This window comes from Drosophila biarmipes, chromosome 2L, assembly GCF_025231255.1.
Source record: "Drosophila biarmipes strain raj3 chromosome 2L, RU_DBia_V1.1, whole genome shotgun sequence".
Classification (NCBI taxonomy): domain Eukaryota; kingdom Metazoa; phylum Arthropoda; class Insecta; order Diptera; family Drosophilidae; genus Drosophila; species Drosophila biarmipes.
In genome coordinates, this window is record NC_066612.1 from 17,893,841 (window position 1) to 17,914,777 (window position 20,937).

General features: G+C 38.8%; 6 protein-coding genes and 1 long non-coding RNA gene across 7 annotated transcripts; 5 read left to right on the forward strand and 2 right to left on the reverse strand.

The window, feature by feature from the left end:
* The first annotated feature begins 6,231 nt into the window (after nucleotides 1-6,231).
* On the forward strand, nucleotides 6,232-7,025 carry LOC108033524 (uncharacterized). Its single transcript, XM_017107869.3, has 2 exons — nucleotides 6,232-6,325; nucleotides 6,390-7,025. The coding sequence occupies exons 1-2, from the start codon at nucleotides 6,292-6,294 to the stop codon at nucleotides 6,965-6,967; spliced, it is 612 nt and encodes a 203-aa protein (XP_016963358.1). The 5' UTR covers nucleotides 6,232-6,291; the 3' UTR covers nucleotides 6,968-7,025.
* Nucleotides 7,026-7,147: 122 nt separating this feature from the next.
* Nucleotides 7,148-9,040, forward strand: LOC108033414 (uncharacterized). The gene is made up of 2 exons (XM_017107735.3): nucleotides 7,148-7,235; nucleotides 7,289-9,040. Exons 1-2 carry the CDS (start codon nucleotides 7,202-7,204, stop codon nucleotides 8,989-8,991), a joined length of 1,737 nt encoding a protein of 578 aa, XP_016963224.1. The 5' UTR covers nucleotides 7,148-7,201; the 3' UTR covers nucleotides 8,992-9,040.
* Nucleotides 9,041-9,163: 123 nt separating this feature from the next.
* Nucleotides 9,164-9,760, forward strand: LOC108033532 (accessory gland-specific peptide 26Ab). The gene is made up of 2 exons (XM_017107877.2): nucleotides 9,164-9,216; nucleotides 9,272-9,760. Exons 1-2 carry the CDS (start codon nucleotides 9,186-9,188, stop codon nucleotides 9,511-9,513), a joined length of 273 nt encoding a protein of 90 aa, XP_016963366.1. The 5' UTR covers nucleotides 9,164-9,185; the 3' UTR covers nucleotides 9,514-9,760.
* Nucleotides 9,761-14,624: 4,864 nt separating this feature from the next.
* Nucleotides 14,625-14,949, forward strand: LOC108033419 (uncharacterized). The gene is made up of 2 exons (XR_001768670.1): nucleotides 14,625-14,730; nucleotides 14,789-14,949. It is a non-coding gene; the product is annotated as an uncharacterized LOC108033419 (long non-coding RNA).
* Nucleotides 14,950-16,564: 1,615 nt separating this feature from the next.
* LOC108033415 (eumenine mastoparan-OD) lies at nucleotides 16,565-17,216 on the reverse strand. Its single transcript, XM_017107736.2, has 2 exons — nucleotides 17,106-17,216; nucleotides 16,565-17,041 (listed from the first exon to the last, which is right to left on the reverse strand). Exons 1-2 carry the CDS (start codon nucleotides 17,137-17,139, stop codon nucleotides 16,743-16,745), a joined length of 333 nt encoding a protein of 110 aa, XP_016963225.1. The 5' UTR covers nucleotides 17,140-17,216; the 3' UTR covers nucleotides 16,565-16,742.
* Nucleotides 17,217-17,984: 768 nt separating this feature from the next.
* LOC108033418 (uncharacterized) lies at nucleotides 17,985-18,635 on the reverse strand. Its single transcript, XM_017107739.2, has 2 exons — nucleotides 18,480-18,635; nucleotides 17,985-18,177 (listed from the first exon to the last, which is right to left on the reverse strand). Exons 1-2 carry the CDS (start codon nucleotides 18,517-18,519, stop codon nucleotides 18,044-18,046), a joined length of 174 nt encoding a protein of 57 aa, XP_016963228.1. The 5' UTR covers nucleotides 18,520-18,635; the 3' UTR covers nucleotides 17,985-18,043.
* Nucleotides 18,636-18,693: 58 nt separating this feature from the next.
* Nucleotides 18,694-19,385, forward strand: LOC108033417 (accessory gland protein Acp63F). The gene is made up of 3 exons (XM_017107738.3): nucleotides 18,694-18,820; nucleotides 18,881-19,048; nucleotides 19,117-19,385. Exons 1-3 carry the CDS (start codon nucleotides 18,799-18,801, stop codon nucleotides 19,176-19,178), a joined length of 252 nt encoding a protein of 83 aa, XP_016963227.1. The 5' UTR covers nucleotides 18,694-18,798; the 3' UTR covers nucleotides 19,179-19,385.
* The last annotated feature ends 1,552 nt before the right edge of the window (nucleotides 19,386-20,937 follow it).

The window sequence follows — 20,937 nt, forward strand, 5'->3', positions numbered from 1 at the left end:
CACTAAACAACTTTTATTGGAGGGCCGAATGTTTCTTCGGCAACAAGCGCATTCCTAGGGCCAGCTCTTTGGACTCTATAATTATTTAATATAGGATATCGAGCTCTCTTCGTTTCAACAGTAACCCCTATATTAACAGCTTTGGACTGGGCGTTGCGCATCTCGACAATTCACGCCTAATGAAAGGGGACCACAGATAGCCATAAATCTAAGGCAAACTGGGGCTTGAGCACAAACCGAACCACAAATCAAATTAAAATTCCAAAAAATGGTACATATGATATCGTAATGCCCGGCTGGGAGTCATTAATCTCAGTGGGCCGTTAGAACCTCTCCTCACATGGAGGAAAACGGAGAAGAACTGCAACTGCGTTGATGTGGACCAAACAATGTAAACTCTTTGGCTGCCACGCATGACTTGGCATTTGCTGGAGCGCTTAACCCAAATCGAAGCAGCATTTTCGGACGGCAAGAGGGAGTTACAGGGCGAAGTTTGAATACGCTTTTTATTTTCAGAGTAAACATTTGGAGTTCTATTCCCATTTAGAATATATTTTTGAATCAGAGGTGCATTACTATTTTTTGAGGTCATGCTTGACAATTCTCGGTATAAAAATAAATTAAAGAAATATATGTTTAAATACATTTTTATAATATAAAAGAAACAAAACACCAAAAATAAAGAAGATTATTGAAGTTTTAAATGTAATTGTAGGTTTTTCATTTAATTAGGGGAAAAACTATTGGTCCCAGAATTTTCAGCACTTTGAATTTGTTTCTATAAATTCTATCCCGGCCTTATCTGTTTTTTCAAAATCATTACCCTTTCGAGTATATTTTATTTTTGAGTTTGTGTAGAACATTCATATGTTCATCTGCAAGGCACACTACCAGCACTCTAACTCCGCGATCAAACTCCGAGTGACCAAGGCAGCGCTCTTCGACGACAACAATACCCAGAATCGAAAGTGCATGTGGCGCTGGAGGGCCAGAGCCTCACGACTTGCTTTAATCAGCGCTTTTTTGATCTGGGGAAAACAATTGCCGGCCGGCACAATATGACCACGGAGGGCCTCTTCATCAGCTGGCCCCCGGTTCCACCGATTGCCCCCGATGCCCCACTTCTTCTGCGATGGTACACAAAAATTGTTTTGAAAACTTGCTGAGTTTTCAATTGGGCACAAAGAGCGCAGCGGGGAGGCCCTTGGTGTGCAGTTTGGGCTGGGTGTTCGATTTGTTTGGTCAGCTCGGGTGCCCGTGCCCAGTAGCGACTGCCGACTTTATTGTTTGCCGGTGGCTGCTGGAGTAATCAGTGGGTTAAGTGCACTTTATGGCCGATCGACATCGGCTCAAAGGCGGGCCTAGTTTTCCCTCAAAGGGGTAGACCATCGGTACTTGCCTCGGGCTGACGTGAAGTTTGGCTTACAAACACCAGGCCTATAATCTTCAGTGCTTTGGTGACCATATTTGGAACCCTCTCTAGTGTAAGTCAACGAATTCGAGGCGTAGTGCGCAGTTTTATCTCCGATGATTGATGAAGCTGGCTGTGAAATGTTTGTTTTGCTCCAAAAAAGTCGCGGATAGAATTTGAATGCTTGTTTATTTCGGAGTGACTGGGAATATAATTTATGACGCCATTGTAAATTAGAGATATGTATCTCAGAAATATATGATGTTCCTCTTTAATAATTTTAGTTCCGATGACATAGATTCAAGCATTAAATTATTTCAACAGCATTGTAAAACCCCCTTACCCTCTTTCCGTTCTAGCACCATTATATGCAATTATGTAAGCCACAAGCTTCATTCACAAACTGTTTTATCAATGAAAAGCGACTGCCTAAGCCACGTTTAGTGAATGAATTTGATTTTCCTTGACCAACGAAGTCTTAACTTGTTTGCCAGCCAACGCTCGGCTTTTCAGGCCACAGACCCACGCATAAAATGCAGTAAACTTGGATACACCGCCAACCATAAAGAAATCGAACCAACGTATTTACAAAACAAGTTGCTAACAAAAAGATACCAGAGCGTAGGAGTCAAAGCAAGAGTTGCCACGCGCCAACCTGTCGAGCTTCCCATTAATTACCCAAAATATGGGCTTGACACAAAGTCGGTCCAAGAACCAGAGCTCTTTATGTATTTTCCACAGGCAGATGATAAAACGGAAGCTTATGTCACCGACTTTGAGGCGACGGTCCCATGCAGACGAGAGATTATTTTTATATGCACCAACTTTTATGCCACATGCCATATATGACTTCAGCTCATAAATGACACCAAATCGATAGCTATACTTCGATGGGCAATGACCTGCATCAATACCGAGTGTACTAGTTTTCCAGACGCTGGAGAGCAGGTGCTAGTACGTATTATTAAAATCATACAGTAATATATGTACAAGAAAACTAAGTGATAATCAAGAACAAAGGGTATAGGAAAGGTCCTTTACTTGCAGCCCAACTTATACATCATTATAGGGCAAACACAGCCTGACTGTGTAAGTAAAGGCATCAGCCAAAACGAATTGAATTTCAGAGCAGAATCGAATGGAGCCGGGCAAGTTTGATTGGTAGTCTCTCGGGGCGTGACGAGATGAGACGAGAAGCTTCCCACTTCACGGCATGCCTCTGCTGGGGACCATTGTGGCAATCGAAAACCCGCTGCCGAGCTAGACAATCGCCGGCAACTGCTCAAGTATCTCACAGATATAGATATAGATACAGATGCAGCAGCGTCTCGTGCACTCACAATTGTGTCAACGCTGCACATTCTCGCTTTTTTCTCACATTACCAGTGTCTTTGAGTAACTGAATAATACGAGCGACTTGTTGCCTTGCTTTCTATCGCCCGGCTAATTTGCAACTTTCCACATGCCACCGAGCACTGCACATAGATACGTACTCTATCTCACAGATCGCAGAGTGTGCGATGGTGGCAGTGGGTGTCGTCGTCATGGGGAGATGTGAAAACGTTGATGTTATGCTTGATTTTTTCAGCGATTTATGTGTCATTGTTTTGGCGTTTGAAATTACCCAGAGCCAGACTCACTCTCATTGGGGAGGAGATGGCTTATGGCTGATGCCACGACTCCAATGGTAATGTGATGTTGATAACTTTCCCCCTTTTCCACAATTGTATTCAAGTGCGTGTCGGGCGGAAGTTGGTTTCGGGGCCTGATCTATGCAAGATGATGTAATGATAGTGGGTGCCGCTGCCGTTGATTAGCCGCATTAGTGCTGCATTCGAAATGGAAAGTTTTCGCCTGAATAGCCACCGACCATTTTCACGATTTTCGCTCGCCTTTTCCGGCTGAATTCAATTTGAATGTTATGAGGCACATAATGATCAAAGACCCTTTTTTGCCAGATACCTTACCTTTTTTGTGTAGTTTTTATTTTCATTTAAAGACTGGAGGCGAAGTCAGAGAACCTATTCGCCTACATAACGACCACGTCTAGTGCCTTGATGATGAGTCTCCCACGCGACCACAGAAGTTATAAAGTAAGCGCTGGAGCTAAAAACAACTTAGACTAGTATATGTAGTTTTTATATTTTCGGTTTTATTCAGAGGTATTACTCCACAAATATATTTCTGGAAAACTACTGAATGCTCTGTAATTTTTGTGAATTAAAGTGAATGGTAACGACTTCGATTATAATGGAATGCTGACTTGGGATTTCTGCTCAGTGTTGATGCGGATTGTTATAAAGTGTGTCAACTATTGGTATTGACAAATGCAAATGATTCACTTTCGAAGCCCGACTGTCGTTACCTGTCACTATCTTTCAACTGCTCTTACGACATCGTCTTTATCGATAGCAAGTGCTCCGCACTGAGTTAGTTGACTTCTTTGCTAATTTAGAGCTGGAGGCTTGTTAGGCTTCCTGGGATACGACAACCCAGTTATTATGTCATATGATTCCCAATTCCGACCTATAATAGAACTTGACACGCAGGCTGCCGAAAATACAGTCAATTAAAAGTCCATTATCCACACCATGGATGCTGGATGCTGCCCAGACCATCAGAACTGCCTGTGGATTTGTTTAATAAACAATTTCCGCTTTGATTTCTGGCCTGGCATGAGGGTGAGGATGAGTCTGGGGAAGGGGCTTCCCCCGAATCGGAGCTAATTAACCTGACTGTTTCGGAGGCCCCGGCAATTATGCCAGCTCGGAGTGTGAAGAGTCACCCGCTGGTGGAGAGTGTGCTTCTTGCTGGGGAATGGGGTCTGATTGGACCCTCGGGCCGAGGTGTTTTTGCCTCGGCCCTCCGATAGGAAGTCGCAGCTTCCTTTGTCGATGGACGCACTGTGCCCTGCGTTCTTTGCGCTCCGATGCCCTTACATTTTTGCGTAAAATTAGCCAGCAATTCGCTCTGGCTTCCCTTCAGTTTATTGATTGTGGCCCGCTGCCGATCGATCCACTCAAACTGCAATTGGCAGTCGGCTTCGCTGGCATTTTTCTCTTTAATCAAAAGCCGACAAGCGCAGCTTTGCTGGAAGAGAAGAAGTAGTGGAGTCACATAGCAAATCGATGTCACTCGAATCAATTAACCCCTTGTGTACCCATGTGAACACGGTTTTCAGCTCAGACAGAGTGGATGGAAAATTGTATTTTGTAGTGTATGTTTTCTTTTAAATTGATATATCTGTATTTTAGTGGTAATATGAACACGCTGTATTCTACTTGTTGTACTAAGAAACTGATATGCTTTCAAGGGTTAAGTCAGATGGGATACGGTTATTCCAAGACTCTAAGTACAATTAATCAATGCTTCATAGATTGCCGGTAAAAACAGGAAGGCATGGAAAAGGGACTTGGACTTCCCCTTGGGTCCGACCAGCTTCCACCGGAAAATATTTGCTTCCGTTCTGCGCTTGGTCCATTCTATGGACTGGAAAATAAATTACAATTAAATGCAACAAACATGCAACACACTTATTCACTGCGGAACGCGGCGGATGTTTATTATCAAGTGGATACGCAGCGACAACGTCATTAGCCCCAGTCCCCTGGTCAGGGCCCATCATCAGTGGTTCTACCCATGCCCAAGAGCCCCTCCATGGCCCTTTCCCTGTCGAGCGACAGTAAAAGTGGCCCCGGCATGCTAATCCGGAAGTAGGTCATTTTCCGAACGCAAATGAAAGCGTGTTCTCGAGCCGAACTCCGGCTGAAAAGCGTTGAAAATCGTGGCAAAACATATGGGATACGCTGGCATGGGAAATCGAAACCGAAAACTCCAGTGAAAAGTGACTCAAATGAGAGTCGCAGCCAGAGATATCGCCGTCATAATAATACGGCAATCAAAATGGGAAATAAGACATTGTTTCAGTATGGGAAAGTACCACGAAATAATGGAGATGCCGCGGTATAAACTTAATCATAGTTATCAGATTATAGAAAAAGTATTATTTTTATTTTAATTAAATTTTATTCAACTATCCTACGGATTGCCTCTTCCATATAGCAACATTGTGTGGGTGCTAACCAACGGCTTTAAAATTCTCATCCATGATTAGCTGGTAATTGTTGCCTCCTAATTGAATTTAAATGCGCATTATTTTAAAGATTTTCATTCCGTTTCCCCAAAAAGGTAAATTCCAATATACTGCCAATACTAGGCCTAAATTGGCTTGGATTACAAGGCAGCAACGACTTTTGACCATTTGGGGGACCGCGGCAATTTAAATATCTGGCCGCAGACACCACGCAAAATGCGAGCAACTTGCGCATAAAGAGCTGTAATTTTGACAATTAGCAGTGGACACCCACCAAAACTGGGGAATACTACTCCCAGAGTGACCGCTTAACGCCCACGACTTGGCCATGCCTCAGTTTAATGAATCCCACGTCCAATTTCGCTTTCAATTTGACGCGTGCGCAGGCGCAAGATTTAATTTACATATTCAACATGTGGGCGAAATTATAATACGACTTCTACTCTTTCAACTGGCTGCACAGTTTCACTTTTGGGCAAAAACAATGGTGAGCTCTTCATACATCTGTGCTGCTTTTTGTCCATCCTGTTTTGGCCTGGGAATTATTTTTGGATTGTTTTCATATCTGTATGATAATGTGAAGTAGGATACTTAATAATAATTTACAACCCTGCGCTGACTAGCATTTCCATCGTCTAGAAAAGTTTATCTGAAAGTCTCCCTCCCAGAAAATCTGTACTTAACTTCACGGTATATTGGTATATTAACACCTTTCTTAATTGATTGGATCTAATTACTTGAAGCTCAAAAATAAAAGTATAAGTTCAGCTCTGCTATATACTTGAATATGGAAGGTATCCTTAAGTGGTTCATTGCAGCTCGTAAGTCTCATTTGAAGATATTTTAGTTATAACTATTTTTAAATGTCAATATATCAAAATTTAGTTGCTTGCTGCCTTGTGACTGAGTTAGGAGGCCAGTATTATAATCCAGACTTTTCGGTGCAAGATTATACTAATGAAACCGAAACGAGGGAATCCTTTAAGGAGGAGATCGGTAACCAAAAGGCATTGAAGCATCTCAAGCTTGTGTTGGACGCCCAGTTAGCTATTAACTCAGATTTAAGATCGGAGGTGCGCCAGCGAAGTGCCTATCTACAATATGTAAACCAAGGAGTAGCCAAAGCCAAGCTAAATTGGACCAAGACGAGGAATGCAGTATTGAAAGCCCGGCAAGTATTGGCCCAGAAGAAAGTAAAAGTCGACTATAGCTGGCTCTTGATGGAGAGATGCCAAAGCACCAAGTATCGGGAAGACAAGGTACGTCGACTTGCCGAGAGGCTGGCCGACAAACAGTCCGACGAATTCCACCCGTTGGCCAGGAAGTATTTTCTAGTAAAGTACCTAAGAATTCTGAAGGATTTTGAAGACCAGATAGTTCAAGAGACCCGTGCTGGCATGGGGTTGTCCAGAAAGCGGAGACCCAAAAAGGTCGAAACGTCGAATTCTGCAGACATCGTTTAATTTGATGCTATGTACGATTGGTTTGTGTTTTGGAAATAAATAAAAGTTATGTGACTGATTGTAGGTGTTCCTTTTCAGAGAGAGACATTTGAATCGTACAAAAGTAAAGTTTATTAAAAGTCAAGCAGAACGAAACACCACCCGTTGCAATAGACCTTTTGTAACCAGGAAATCGCCTATATAAGCAAGATTTCTAGAGTTCTGAAACTTTTAGGTAATAGCAGCTTCTTCGAGATGAGAGTGTTATTCCCATGTTCCGCAGTTCTTCGTAAGTTGGCATATGCAATGTAAGACATTTCTAAAAGTAAATTTTTTCGCTAGTTCTGCTAATGATCGTTGCAAAAGCACAGCAACGCGATATACCGAAAAGTGATTTGACACCTCAGAATGTTTCGCCCAAGAGCAAATCTCTGCAAAAAGATTCTTCCACGAGCGATTCTTCGGTGCTTTTGAAAGACGCAAATAACAACATCTTGACGAGCAGTGTATTTCCCAAGAACGATAAGAAGATTAGTATTTCTCCTAAAAGCGATCCTTGGAAAAATATACGTGAGGCCGACTTACCCCTAGAAGATGATCCGAAGAGCGAGGCCCTACCTTTAAGTACCCTAAGCTCACAGAATGTTATTCCAAAGAGCGAGTCTCTGCAAAGAGATTCTTCCAAGATGGGGAGCGATTCTTCTGTGCTTTTGAAAGAACCATCTTTAAAAGTCTTGACGCACAATAATTCTATATCCGCCAAGAACGATTCGACGATTAGAATTTCACCCAAGAGTGGTCAATTGAAAAATATTCGTGTGATCGACTTACCCCTAGAAGATGATCCGAAGAGCGAAGCTCCACCTTTAAGTATTTCGTCCATAAGCTCACAGAATGTTATTCCTAAGAGCGAGTCCCTGCAAAGAGATTCTCTCAAGATGGGGAGCGATTCTACTGTGCTTTTGAAAGAACCATCTTTAAAAGTCTTGACGCACAATAATTCTATATCCGCCAAGGACGATTCGACGATTAGAATTTCTCCCAAGAGTGGTCGATGGAAAAATATTCGTGTGATCGATTTACCCCTAGAAGATGATCCGAAGAGCGCGGCTCTTCCTTTAAGTATTTCTCCCGTAATGTCACAAATTGTTCAAGCTAAGAGCGAGACTTTGAAAGAAGATTATTCGAAGAATGATACGATAAGGAACGATTCCTCTATGCTCTTGAAAGAATCATCAATGAAAGACTTAACGCAAAATAATTCTATATCCCCCAAGAACGATTCCACGATTGGAATTTCTCCCAAGAGTGGTCGATGGAAAGATATACGTGTGATCGATTTACCCCTAGAAGATGATCCAAAGACCGGGGCTCTACCGCCAAGTAATTCTTCCGTAAACTTACTTAGCGATTCCTTTCTGAATGGTGCATCACCAAGTGGTTCAACTAAAAAAGATCCTCCGCTGAACCAAAAACCCAAAACGGACTTCTTAATGATAGTTCCATATAATAGGGTTATAGGTAAAGTCCCGCACATTGGTGCCCCTAACTCTAGGCCACTGATATTAACAACTTCTGAGGCAATCAATGAGCTACGAAAGAGGTTGATGGTAGAGGTTGCTAGAACTGAACTATTCCGGAATCGGTCAACCAACTTACTGAAGGAAATACTAGCCAGCAACTCTATGATTCTTAAATCTCAGAAAGAAAGCCCTAGTATGGTAGCAGAGATGAACAAGGTAGACCGCCAGCTGCTGGAGGTTAACTTGCAGCTGGAAAGTGTCCAAAAGCAGTTGAAGATGTGCCAGGGAAGACTCTCTGGTAACTTTGTACTGCAGATTGCCGAAAACGAGGCCAATAGGCTGTTCATGGAGGAGCGAAAGCCCCTGATCAGGTATAGCCATCGAAATAGGTACCTAAAACTTCTACGGCATCTGCGGCGAAGGGTCAAGGACGAAATCTACAAGATCTCCGAGCTAGTTGAGGACACAACCACAACCGAGAAGCCCACTCCGGGAATATTTCCAACTTTACCGTGGTTCTAATCATTGTTTAAAATGTAGTTTTTATGCAAATAAACATGCAAAAACAAAACATACCAATGGTACTGAGTCATAGTAAAACCTTCAAATGGCGCGCTTTCCACAGATGATCATATTAGCCGGAACATTTCCGATTATTAACGGCAGTGGCTATAAGCTTTACAAATTCCTTACAGTCAATAGAATACCTTTCTATAATGAACTACATCGTGCTGCTCTGCATTTTCAGTAAGTTTTTAAGGGATGTCCGCGATTCTTAAGGCTACTTTTTTTCGTTATACAGCCTACATTTGCCTTTGGCAATCAACCGATGCTGCCCCATATTTAAGCATCCAGTCTAGTGCAAGATCCAGGGCCGAGAAGATGGTGGGCGGCGTTATGAGAACTGTTTATGATGTGAACGTCAAGGACGACGTGAATGATTTGACTGGGCAGCTGGTTCACAGGCGCCAGGCAGAGTTCAAATCGGATCTCATGGACCCGGAAGATATTGACAAGATGCAGCGTCAATTATCTTTCTTTTAGAAATACATACATACGTATGCTTTTATTGTCATTTTTTATGATATGAATTTTTTTTAAGATATTAAAAAAGCAGTGTATACATTTTATCCTGTAAAAACGCATTAGATATGGTAGGTCAAAAATATATCAACTGACCAGTCGATAAAGATATGAATATATAAACCTTATACAATTAATGTGTTACTGGCAACTTAAACTTTACTTTAAATTTAGAAAGTAAAATAAATATAACACAATCCATACAGAAGGAATACAATTTCTTGTGGTCCACTTTAACTGTAAGTCATAAAGAATCGTCTAGATCAACATTCTCAAATATGGTATCAGTAATGGGCCAAAGTGTGGCGCCTCTTTAATATAGTTTGTCCCTTTGGTCAGGTTCTAGTTCCTCTGATTCTGACCGACATTTACCTGTTTCCAGCTACCTGTCTCCTTCCTGATCTTCTTCGTCTGCCCTAATTTACGCGTTGAGAATGCCGAGGAATATTGCCCTTAACTGGAATTCCAAATAGTGTTGTGTTACATGCTATTAAAATGCCCTTTCACTGCTTGAGAGCTCTCCATTTGACAGATTTAAGCATACTTTCAGCTCGAGCATATCACCCTTTCCTCTGCATCTTCGCTGCATGAGTTCCAAAGAGGTTCGAAATTTATGATATGGATTTTGTTAGCTAAAAATGAGTTCACCTTTATTGCCGTCTGTTCAAAATTATGTAAAATATATATTTCTCCGACTCAATAAAATATCACCAGAACAATCGGTAGAGACCGTCTGCTTCTGTGTGATTTACAATCTCAGTGTACATAAGGGTCGTCAAAGAAAGTATTGTGGCTTGAGGAAAGGTAAATGTACGAATACTTGTGCTTGTCCCAGTAAAGTCTTAAGATATCCATTCATACCGCAACCCTAAACTTGTTTCAACTCATTTACTTAATCCTTTTAACAAACATCTAAGCCCCCAGTCCAACTCCGTCTTCTTTTTTACGAGCCGCACTCAGTAAAAATGTCACGTAACCAAACATGAAAATATACGAAAATAAATTTCATTTGAACACATACTTAAGTGCAAGAATGTTATTATATTTAAGGCACATGACAATCCATTATGAACGTTAAAACAAAAAAATCATTCCTACATACCCACATAACAACACATTTTTCATATCATTTATATTCCTTGGCCACGAGTATGATGCCGCACAGCAAAATATTCGTCCGAAGAGGCAAAGCCGCTTTGTCATGTTGATGACAGCTTAAACAAAGATGGAACGAGTTAAAACTTCATTATTTTGGCAGAGAAAAAATTACTTCATACATTATAGAGTGTATAAACAGGATTCCTCGCTGCAAATTGCTTGAAATTTAAATGGAATAAGATACGATTTGTTTCAAAATGGCTAAGCAACTAAAGTTGATGTCCCTCATTTGGGAAGAGTACAATTTTGGTTAACATCATATATAAATCCTTACGAGTAAAACAGTTTCTTATAAATTAAATGAGATTTCATTATTTTCTACTTCTATTTTCAAAAGTTTCACTAATAATGCTTGATAAGTAGGAGCAATAAAAAATCAAAATTATTTATTACTTGATTGGTAGTCGCAATAAGAACCTAGAACATTATTAGATGAGATGGTCCCCAGCTAATTATTTAATATTGACAAATTGGTAGCACTCTTTGATTTCTACCTGAGTTCCGAGTCAAGTGAACACCTGGCCGAGGCTGCAATCCGAACACTTCACCGCCAAGTGTTTACTACTTAGCCGGCTCTCACACTGAGTTGGTTGCTTTCCAAATGACTTTTGTATCGATTGGAGAAGGACAATGGAAATTAAATCGCATTCGTTGCGACGCAGGACAGGAAACGGAAATGTGAAACAACCGAAACACCGATGCGCATTCAGTGGAGACATCCTGCGGTGTCTTTGTGTCGCTGTACCGCTTGAAGTGAATCCCGACTCTTGAATGAACCCAAAGACTGCCTACAAGAAATACATTTCCACTCATTGTATATTCGAAAAGGTTTTATCTCAAGCTGGGCAGTTTTTCATCTGCCAGTCAGTTTAGTTATCCCAGTTTTAAGAGAAGGCCGAACTACTAATTTTTATTCTTGCGGTCCAGTTTATAAAATTAATTGGGTTGAAAAATAAAGTGTTCTGCAGTGCAAAAAAATTTGTTCTAAATTGTATTCAAAATGATTTATTAAAATTTATTTATTGAGCTAAAATATTTTAATGAGTTAAATATCACACCCACTCAACAACATAAAAAAATAAAAGAGGTCGAAATTATTATTTGCCTTTATTATCTGAAAGACATCCCTTTAGCATAGGCTCATTTTGACTTCAGTTTACTACAAAAAGAAGAGCAATTTCTGTTACCTTCCAGAGGAAGCTTAAATATTTGCAAGCTTTACAAACACAATTTATTTACTTAGCTGCGCGCCGCCCGATTAAATAATGATAAGATTTGATTGATGGCAGTCTATTTAGAGCAACTTCGACATCTTCTTTCCCTCGACATGCCGTCCTCAGACAAATGGTATGATCCAATTACAAATAAGTGCTTAAATCATAAACAAATCTTAAGCCAACACAAAGGGGTTCATTTTGCGTCATTTGCCTCACGCAGATAAGACTTCACTTCCTGTGACAAACCAGACAAATGACAATTCAAGCTAAATATTAATGTGTATGTAAAATCTTCTAAACGGGTAGGAAAACATCTACTTGTCGAAACTTATAGCTAAAGCCCAAAATATGCTGAACTCGTAAGGAACTCTTTTTTGAGGATAAATATTTTTTGGCGATATTATAAACGATTAATTTTTTACTGGTTTATTATTTCAGCTGCCTGTTAAGGTCTGAGTTTATTTGTCTTTACCGCCTTTTTCGTACTGCAGAAAAATCAGCGAAAAAAGGCATGGGCAAATTAGAGTTAATTTTGTGAAAAAGTTTTCCACTCTTTCCTTGAAGTGCTTCTCATTAGCCTGGTAATAAAAAATAGTGCACAAAAAGGAGTTTAATTTTAGCTAATACGTAGGGCAAGGTCGAGGTTTTTTTTCTATTTATTAAGTTCGTCATTTATCATATTTCCTACATGCTAGTAGGAGGAAGTTGAAAAGTTTTTTGAAAATAACCTTGGTAAGTTATTCATGAAGAGAAAACTGATTTTAAAAATTATATTATTTTTCCTATTCTATTCATAAAAACCTTTGCTAAAATGGGGTTACGTATAAAATTGTCCTCCACAATTTTCTAAACCCAGAGCTACAGCTGCCCTTACCAGAAGTCCACTCAAAAAAATAAACAAATTATGGTAGAATAAGATAAAAACAAAAATTCAATTCCTATTTCTAAATGCCTTTCAGTATTTTTTCTGAAATAATTTTGTATTATTTTTTTATTATTTTATTAAAACAAATATTATTACTTGCATTTCGAGTGTACCAGTTCAATTGAAGTGTTTGCAAGAGTTTCTATCCAATTAATTAACTGTTACTCTTATTTTTCTTTGGGCGAAATGACAAAGGTACAGAAAAGGCTGAATTTGAGGCTAATCAGTTAATTGGCCGAGTCAAGTTTGGCCGGCACGGGAACGGAGTGCCGGGATTGTGCGTGGGTTTCTGCTAGAGTAGAGCCAAGGAAACTTTAATTGTCTAACAATGGCAAATCACACAACTCACGCGAGCGTGAAACCCCGATAAGACGTGAGTTCTGAGCCTTGGAAGAGTTGAGCGCTCGGATTACTTAGGCCGCACTGGAAAATTGAGTAACTGCTCAATCGATTGCCAATTTTCCGATTCTCCAACTCGGCTCCCACGTCTGTCTCCTGCAGGCTGGCATTTCTTTTTATGGCTCTTTGCGGTCTCTGATTCACGTTTTGCTAATTTCTCCAAATTCATTTTCTTGTCTCGCTGCTTTTGCCATTTTCCACGGCTTGGGGTTTTCCACACGCCCCCCTTGGTTTCAATCAATTAGATTGAAAGTGAAAACCTGAAAGTGTGAGTGAAAATTATTTTCAATCAAACCACTTTGATTAGAGCATTCATTTTGATTAGCTCTAATGAGGCGGGCGATTGTCGGCCGGAGTGTGTACATAAATGCCGATATCTGTAATTGTCGAGCCGGTTTATGCAATTCTCCACTCCTCTCCAGCGGTAGGTTGGCCCACTCGCGTCTATTTGAGCACCCGCACAGTAGGAGAATTAATTTCAAATTTGTTTCTGCCCGAAAATAATAATCAAAAAAGTCAGCAGACCACAAAATTAATTTGGGCTTCTGTTTCTGTTCCTCAGATGTGCACCACATGAGTCGATGAGATGAGATGCGGTTATACACTTTCCGAGAAAGGGGTTTAACCTTTGTAAATTAGACCAACATTCCTATATTTATGTAAATGTTCTGAGGTACATTTCACAAATTTAGTTTCAATACTTTTTTATGAATATAATTTTTATATTTATATTTTATTTATTCTCCCAAGTTATACATTCATATGAGTTCATTCAAGGGTATACACTTTTCACTAAATGTGCTTTCCGATTGTTTTGTCTGGGCTTTCAAGCGAGAGGCACTTGTTCTGATTAACCCTTTGCTGGAAGCCCAAATAATTATAAATTAATGTGTAACCAGCTGCCGCTCATTCCCCTCCCCGCCCCTCCTGTGTCCATTGTTTTTCCCTTTTCTGCTTCTGTTAATATAATTATATGGGGTTGTATTGGCTTTAATTGTGCCGCTTTTGATGTTGCCTTTTGGCACATATTTGGTTGCTAAACCAGAATTCTTTGTTTTGAGAAAAAAATGGCCGGCTGGAAGATTATAACTCTGAAAACTAAAACATTAATACAAATTATTAATTCACACGGCATTGTAAATGGAGATGATAAATAAAAATATATAGAAAAAAGTTGTCTTTTTATTGCTAAAAATATACTATTTTTGTTAGAGTCAGGCCGAGTTTAATATTGATTTGAAAGAAAAGATCAAAAATGCTGCATATTATGAAGGTTCTTTTTTACATATTTAAACCTTTTTAGTTACAAATAAGGGTGTAGAAGTATTTTTGAACTTACACCTTAAAGAAGAACGAATCAGCAAATAGAATTGTCCAGATCCAATTGGCTTTAAAGACGGTGATAAAAATCAACTTTTAATTAGTGTGAAAATATCCATTGTTCCTGGTGGATGAAGATGCGGCTCTTACAAATAATAAGTATTGGCATACATTCAGGTTTAAATATTTGTCATTTCATTTTCATTCCCACTGTTAGCTATTCTTGGAATATCTTTATTGGTCGCCGCTAAAGGAAGGCAAAAGTGGCACCATTTGCATAAAGGCATTCCTTATCCCATATTAGGACCGACCATTTAAAATCAAACATTGCAATAAAGATTCTTCGTAATGTAAACTACGTTGAGAATCTTAAAAATGCGTCGTAAGGTGTGTTGATTTATTGGTGAGTGGTTAGCGTTGAGTCGAGGGATGCCTGTTGCATTCATATAGGAACGGGCCACAGTAAAAAAGGGTTCACAAGCCGTATTTAGAAGTAAAATTAAAATGGACAATCATTTTAAGTAAATATTAATTTGAATTAATAATTAATTAAGAAATAAAAAACTAATTAAATACAAATTTTTTAAAATATATGTCAAAATTAAAAATAAACAACATTTAGCTTTAATGCTGATTCAAAGTAAGACTTGCATTGCATTTTTGTGAGCTTTTTGGCGCCCTATTGTATACTGCACGTGTGATGGTAGAGCGCGGGCTGAGAAAGAATCATATCCCACGGGACTTAATACAGAATTCGTTCATTTGATCAGCAGAAATTTAAACACACATAAATTAAAGACGTATTAAGTATTACTTTTTCCAATTCTTGGCTTCACACAGAAGAACAACTTTTTGCTGAATCTTCTCATGTTTGTCAAAGGCATCGGCTTTGAATATCTTTCACTGGCTAAAAAAGTTATCAATGACTTTGAATACTCTCGGACTTCATTTATAGCCAGGCTTTGACAATTTGTCAGTCATCCGCTCATTCAAAGACTCAAGATGTGTTAACATGTAAATTGATATCTCAAAATTGTTCATTGCCTTAATGACTGAGAACGAACGCAGCTCGAAGATACGATTTACGATCGGCGGAAGAGGCAAAGGAAAATGCAAATAAACCTATTTACATACCATATGCGCGATGAATAAACTCGGTAATGATGCCCTACAAATGGATTAACCCACGATGCCCGATCAATGGAGCTCTCGTGTGGTTTTATTTTTATGCCGTCCCAGCCGGCTCGCACCCCAGACATTGTCTCTGCGGTTGGATTGCCGGCGTTCGCTTTGTCGTCAACCTTACACTGACTTCATTGATAAAACTTGTTAGAGCTGTCGCTTCCTCTTTGTAAGTGATTTTTTCCCCAGTCTCGGTGGCTTTTCGAGGTGCTTTTTTCCAACGCAAATCTGGTCGGCCGGATCTGGTCGGTTGGTCTTTTGGTCAGTCGGTCTCCCTGGCCGGTGTCGATGTCATGAGACTGCCGTGGCAGTAGCCTTCTCGGCGGAAGTCGGTATGGGAAATGGGTTTGAGTAGCAAACTCTTCGCAGTCACTTCCCAAAAGTTTTTAAAGCGTTTTGAAGTTAGCTGACGGAGCTGGCTCTTCTCAATAGTCAATTTGTTAGCTCTTCGTGAATTGACCTAATAATACGGCAAGGTTTTAGCTAGTTGTTGTTAATTTTGACCATTTTTAGCTTAACAAGAAAGGTTTAAAAGCAAAATCAACCAAATATAGTATAAGGACTGTCATCCTAGGGATATTTATCTGGACGTTACTCATCTTGCTCTTGCATGTTTCGTGATATTGGCTTCAAGCTACAGTTTTAAAAAATGTATTTGTTTTGAATTAAAATATTACTAACTATACTTTTAAAATATTAATAAAATTATCAACTCGTTTTATTTACTTTTTTACCCTTTATTCCCTACTTATCATAATATAATATATTTTATATTATATGCACCACTCTTCTCGAATAAACTTTCTGTGAATCACCTTTTTTTTGCAATTTTATTAATGCCCATGCTGAAGGTTGGATTACATAAATGCAAACATACATTAAATACCGGAGATTAAGATATATGTGTGTGTGTCTCCTTGTGTGCGGATGTGCAGGCTCCAGTTAGATTAGCTGCTGCTGGTGCTCCTCAAAGATGGGTGATTCCCCGACTAAGCCTGGGCCTCGTCCATTTTCGGAGCCGCAGCTCCTGGGGCCGGAACCATGGGGTCCGCGTTGGCGGACAGGGCCACGAAGTTGGCATCACCTCCGGCGGTCTGGGCTCCCTTTGGCTCCACCGGAGAAGCTGCTGGCAAGGGATTGGCATTCGCCTCTGCCTTGGGACTAGCTACGGGCTCGGGGTCGGGCGATGGCTCCGCCTTGGGCTTGGGATCGGCCACTGGACTGGGATCAGGAACGGGCTCCGGCAGGGGGGAGCCGTAGGCGCTGTGGAGCACCACAAACGCGGCCACTAACAGAATGACGGCGGCTACTTTTAGTCTATCAAACGTTGGCCATATCAAGGGGCTACTTACCACAGGCGAATGCGAATACCGTCAGGAATTTCATGGTCCTCGGAGTGAACTGACCGCTACTGGGATGGGGCCAGCTTTTATAGGTGGCCAGCCACTAGGGCCAGTAGGGCAGTCGAACAGCGACGAGAATCAATTAGATTCAATGCTCGCCGTGCCCACTGATATGTGGTTTCTTTGACTTGCTTTGATAGGAATAATCAATTTCGTTGCACTTGCAGTAGTTGAATACGAAACGCTCCTCTGTCCAAGGTTTGAAAGAGTGAAAAGAAACTTAAGAAGAATAGGCTCCATGTTCTGTGAACATTGGGTGGATGAAATAAAATTAATCTTCTATGCACCTATAAACGTGTACGTATAAACGTTTTGAAATCGAATTGACTGGTTCAAATCTACACATCCTCACAAGTTTTTAACTTTTGTAAAAATATTTGCAAAAGCCCTGAAATAAGCATACATCTAATAGCCCAATCTTAGAAGTTTGTATATCCGTTTTGTGATCAAATAACATATCGTTCTTTTAATCCATTCTTATCCTTAACTTCAAAACTAACAGAATCAGTAATTGCAGCTTGCCAAAGGAACTACTTTCTTTCCATCGTTAGAATTAGTGCCTTTGCACTTATGTACACCGGAAAACACATTTTTCTATGTGTAAAATATAAAATATAAAATAAGTGTAAGCAATAGAGAGTTCCTAAATTTAAATAAAGTTAATATAAAATTAAACAATCACTGACGACCCTGGCTTTATTGGCAGGCATTTATTAATTCAACTTTTTTTAAATATACATTTTTAAAATGTTACAATGTTTATTAAAAAAAAATCGTTGTTTTTGAAAGTGGTTTTTTTTTCTAAATTTAATTAAAACAGTGAACTCATCCTTTCAACTCAATAGCATTTATTTAACCGTCCAATTTAAAATATATTTAAATGTTTTTCATATGTCTCCAGATATTTTATATGGTGTCTTGTGCGTTGAAGTCTTCGGAGCCCAAGGATATTTGATGCTATTTTGCTCCTCTGCGCCGTAAATTCTTTTTCCATAGTGGCTTGGTAAGGCAAATAAGAAGACTGAAATACAATATAAAGCCTTATAATTAATTTTAGTGGATGGTTTCGTGAGCTCACTCAGGCCGACAAGAAGTTGCGTCAAGTGCATTGCAAAGGTTCTCCAGTAATGTGCTGGGCTCCATTGCTCGGCAGTTTATAACGCACTTTTAAAAGCTAAATGGCCCAATGCACTTGCCATAAAATCAATTTAAAACACATCACAGTGTTCAAGATCGTAAAAAATATATTGATTGTTATGATTTCAGATTGAAGAGTTTCGATTAACAAGTGCACATTACTTTGTGGATAAAGGGCTTACTTACCCTCATGTGCATTGCACGATTGAATTTTGGTCGATTTCATCACTCGCCTTTTACAGAAATAATAAAATTATTAATTGATTTTAAATATTTTTATATTTAAAAAGGGAAAAGATAGTATCAACTAAGTATCTTATGGAAGTAATTTACTTCACCGTATCAGTGCAGGCAAATATTTCGCAAAAGAAATTATATAATTTGTTTTTTAATTGAAATGTGAACTGTTACAAATGTAAAATGTTTCAGCATTTAACCTTGCAAGATTCTATACCTGGTAAATATTTATTTAAGTTTCAAAGTAGTTAGAAAATAAAATATCGCAATGAATATTCATCTCATAGTTGGTATGCCTTTAAAATATTTTGATTAACTACATAAGCTTAATAACATTTCTAAATTTCCAGCCTCTGTAATATTGGGGATAATCTTAGCGGAAGACGAATGCGTTGTCTGTGATTGGAAAAATGATGTTCATTGTGGAAAAGCAGCCAATGATTCTTGCGTATTCACTGCTCTAAATAAGTGCCAAGTTGAACGCATTTCATGCCGTCGAGAGCAAAAAGGATTGCCAGGCAAGTGAAAGACAAACATTCCAGAAGTTTTATAACTTTAAAGTAATTTTTCTCTTAAATGTTCGCAGCTTTCACGGAAATTATTAAAGGAAGGTGCCCAACAGACAAACCGAAGTGCAAAAAGCCCTAAAATAAGTTTCCTTACCTTTATCCCTCATGTCCTTGATAGATAACGCATCGATCTTTAATATAAAGATTTTTTAGTATGCTTGCTAAATTTTTGTTATTAAAAACGTGAACAATTCATTACTGTTTTCGATTGCCTAATTTTCAATAATAAATATTGGTTGTAATGACATTCTTAAAAATGTATAATTTATGCACTTATAACCGATAATGCTTCCATTTCACTTTTAGGATTGCTTAAGGCACTGTTTAGCTTGAAAACTTTTAGTTCGTACTTAACTTGTTTATAGTTTACAATAAGACTGCGAACTCTGTGCCTAAGGTTGATGCAATCTTCAATTTGTTCTAGGTATTGGGATTGTATCATTATAATCTTCCTATAGCGGTTCGCCTTTTCAAAGCTTTTCAGGCATACATACCAAAAGGATTTTTAAAAATCATCAGAAGGAATTGAAAGTCGAAATTTTCTTGTTTGACCTCACTAGATACGAACTGTATATTAATAATCGCTATTAAGTTTGAAATTAGTTATCTAAAGAAGCTCTATATTATGTTATCTCACCCCAAAAACATATTAAAATACATTTCTTGTATTTATTCATTTCGGTGGTTCAATGCATTTGTGTAATTTGTTAAATTCGCTTCGGTATACTATTTCTATACTTTAAGTCTTTTAATCCGTTTTTTTTCGATAGCTTAAAAAATATCCTTTGCCATATATAACATAAATACCCTTCCTTAAAACAATCTAATTTGCATGAGAGTAAAAAAGTATAAACATTTATGACTTTATTTAAATGTACTTTTTCAATAATATTTAATTTTAAATTATGAAAGTATTTTAATTTAGCGATTGGTTTTCGGTCTGTTATTTCTGTCGCAATAAAATTAAACATTCGAAGAACAAGGCACTTAAGAAAACCACATGCTTTTCCGTCACTTTATGAGTACTAATGTGACTCGAAAAGTTATAGTTTTCCCCGAGGCTTTTTACATAACAAATCACTTATGCATGAGTTTTGTGCTTGTCCCAAGCTGCTCTCCTCCGTCAAAACAAATAACTTTTCGAATATTTTTAAAGTTTTTACCGCTTTTCATAGGGCGTGTGGAGTTGCAGCTATGCCTTGCATATTGAAGTTTATTAATGTATCCGATTCCCATAATTTTCTCCTCCTCCCCAGCATTTGTACGAAGAATTTCTGGGCCCTATCTTCTTTATTTGTCTGCTTGTAATATGTACATATATCGGGCTGTCTCGTTTGATTAGTAAATATTATACATTTTCAATGGAAATACCAGAGGAAATATGAGGGAGCCTACATTCATTATTTGAAATTGAAACTGCTAATTAGCAGCGGGAACTCTTTGGGTTTCAGTATATATGTGTGAGTAATCTGTAATCATAAACCGATAATGTCTACTTTAAAGAAACTTAAATTTATTTCAAGTTTTGAGTTTAATAAAAATTAGACTAATTGTGAAAAAATGAACCATTCAATATATGGCCCAAGCTTGTGCAAGCGATTCAAACAGGTTTAAGATCGAAAGTTAATGTGATGTTTTCAGCTGAGTGTTGAATGTGATAACACACCGTTGAGTATATGTTGTCTCTGCCAATTTTAAAACGCATTATTAAAAACGTTCTTGGCCCACACAATTCCAGAGCCTGAGAATAATTATTAACTGACCAAAAATAAAGAAAATGTTTCGCATAATTAATCATCAATCATTAAAACATCATTTTGTTTGCGCAACTGCAAGCA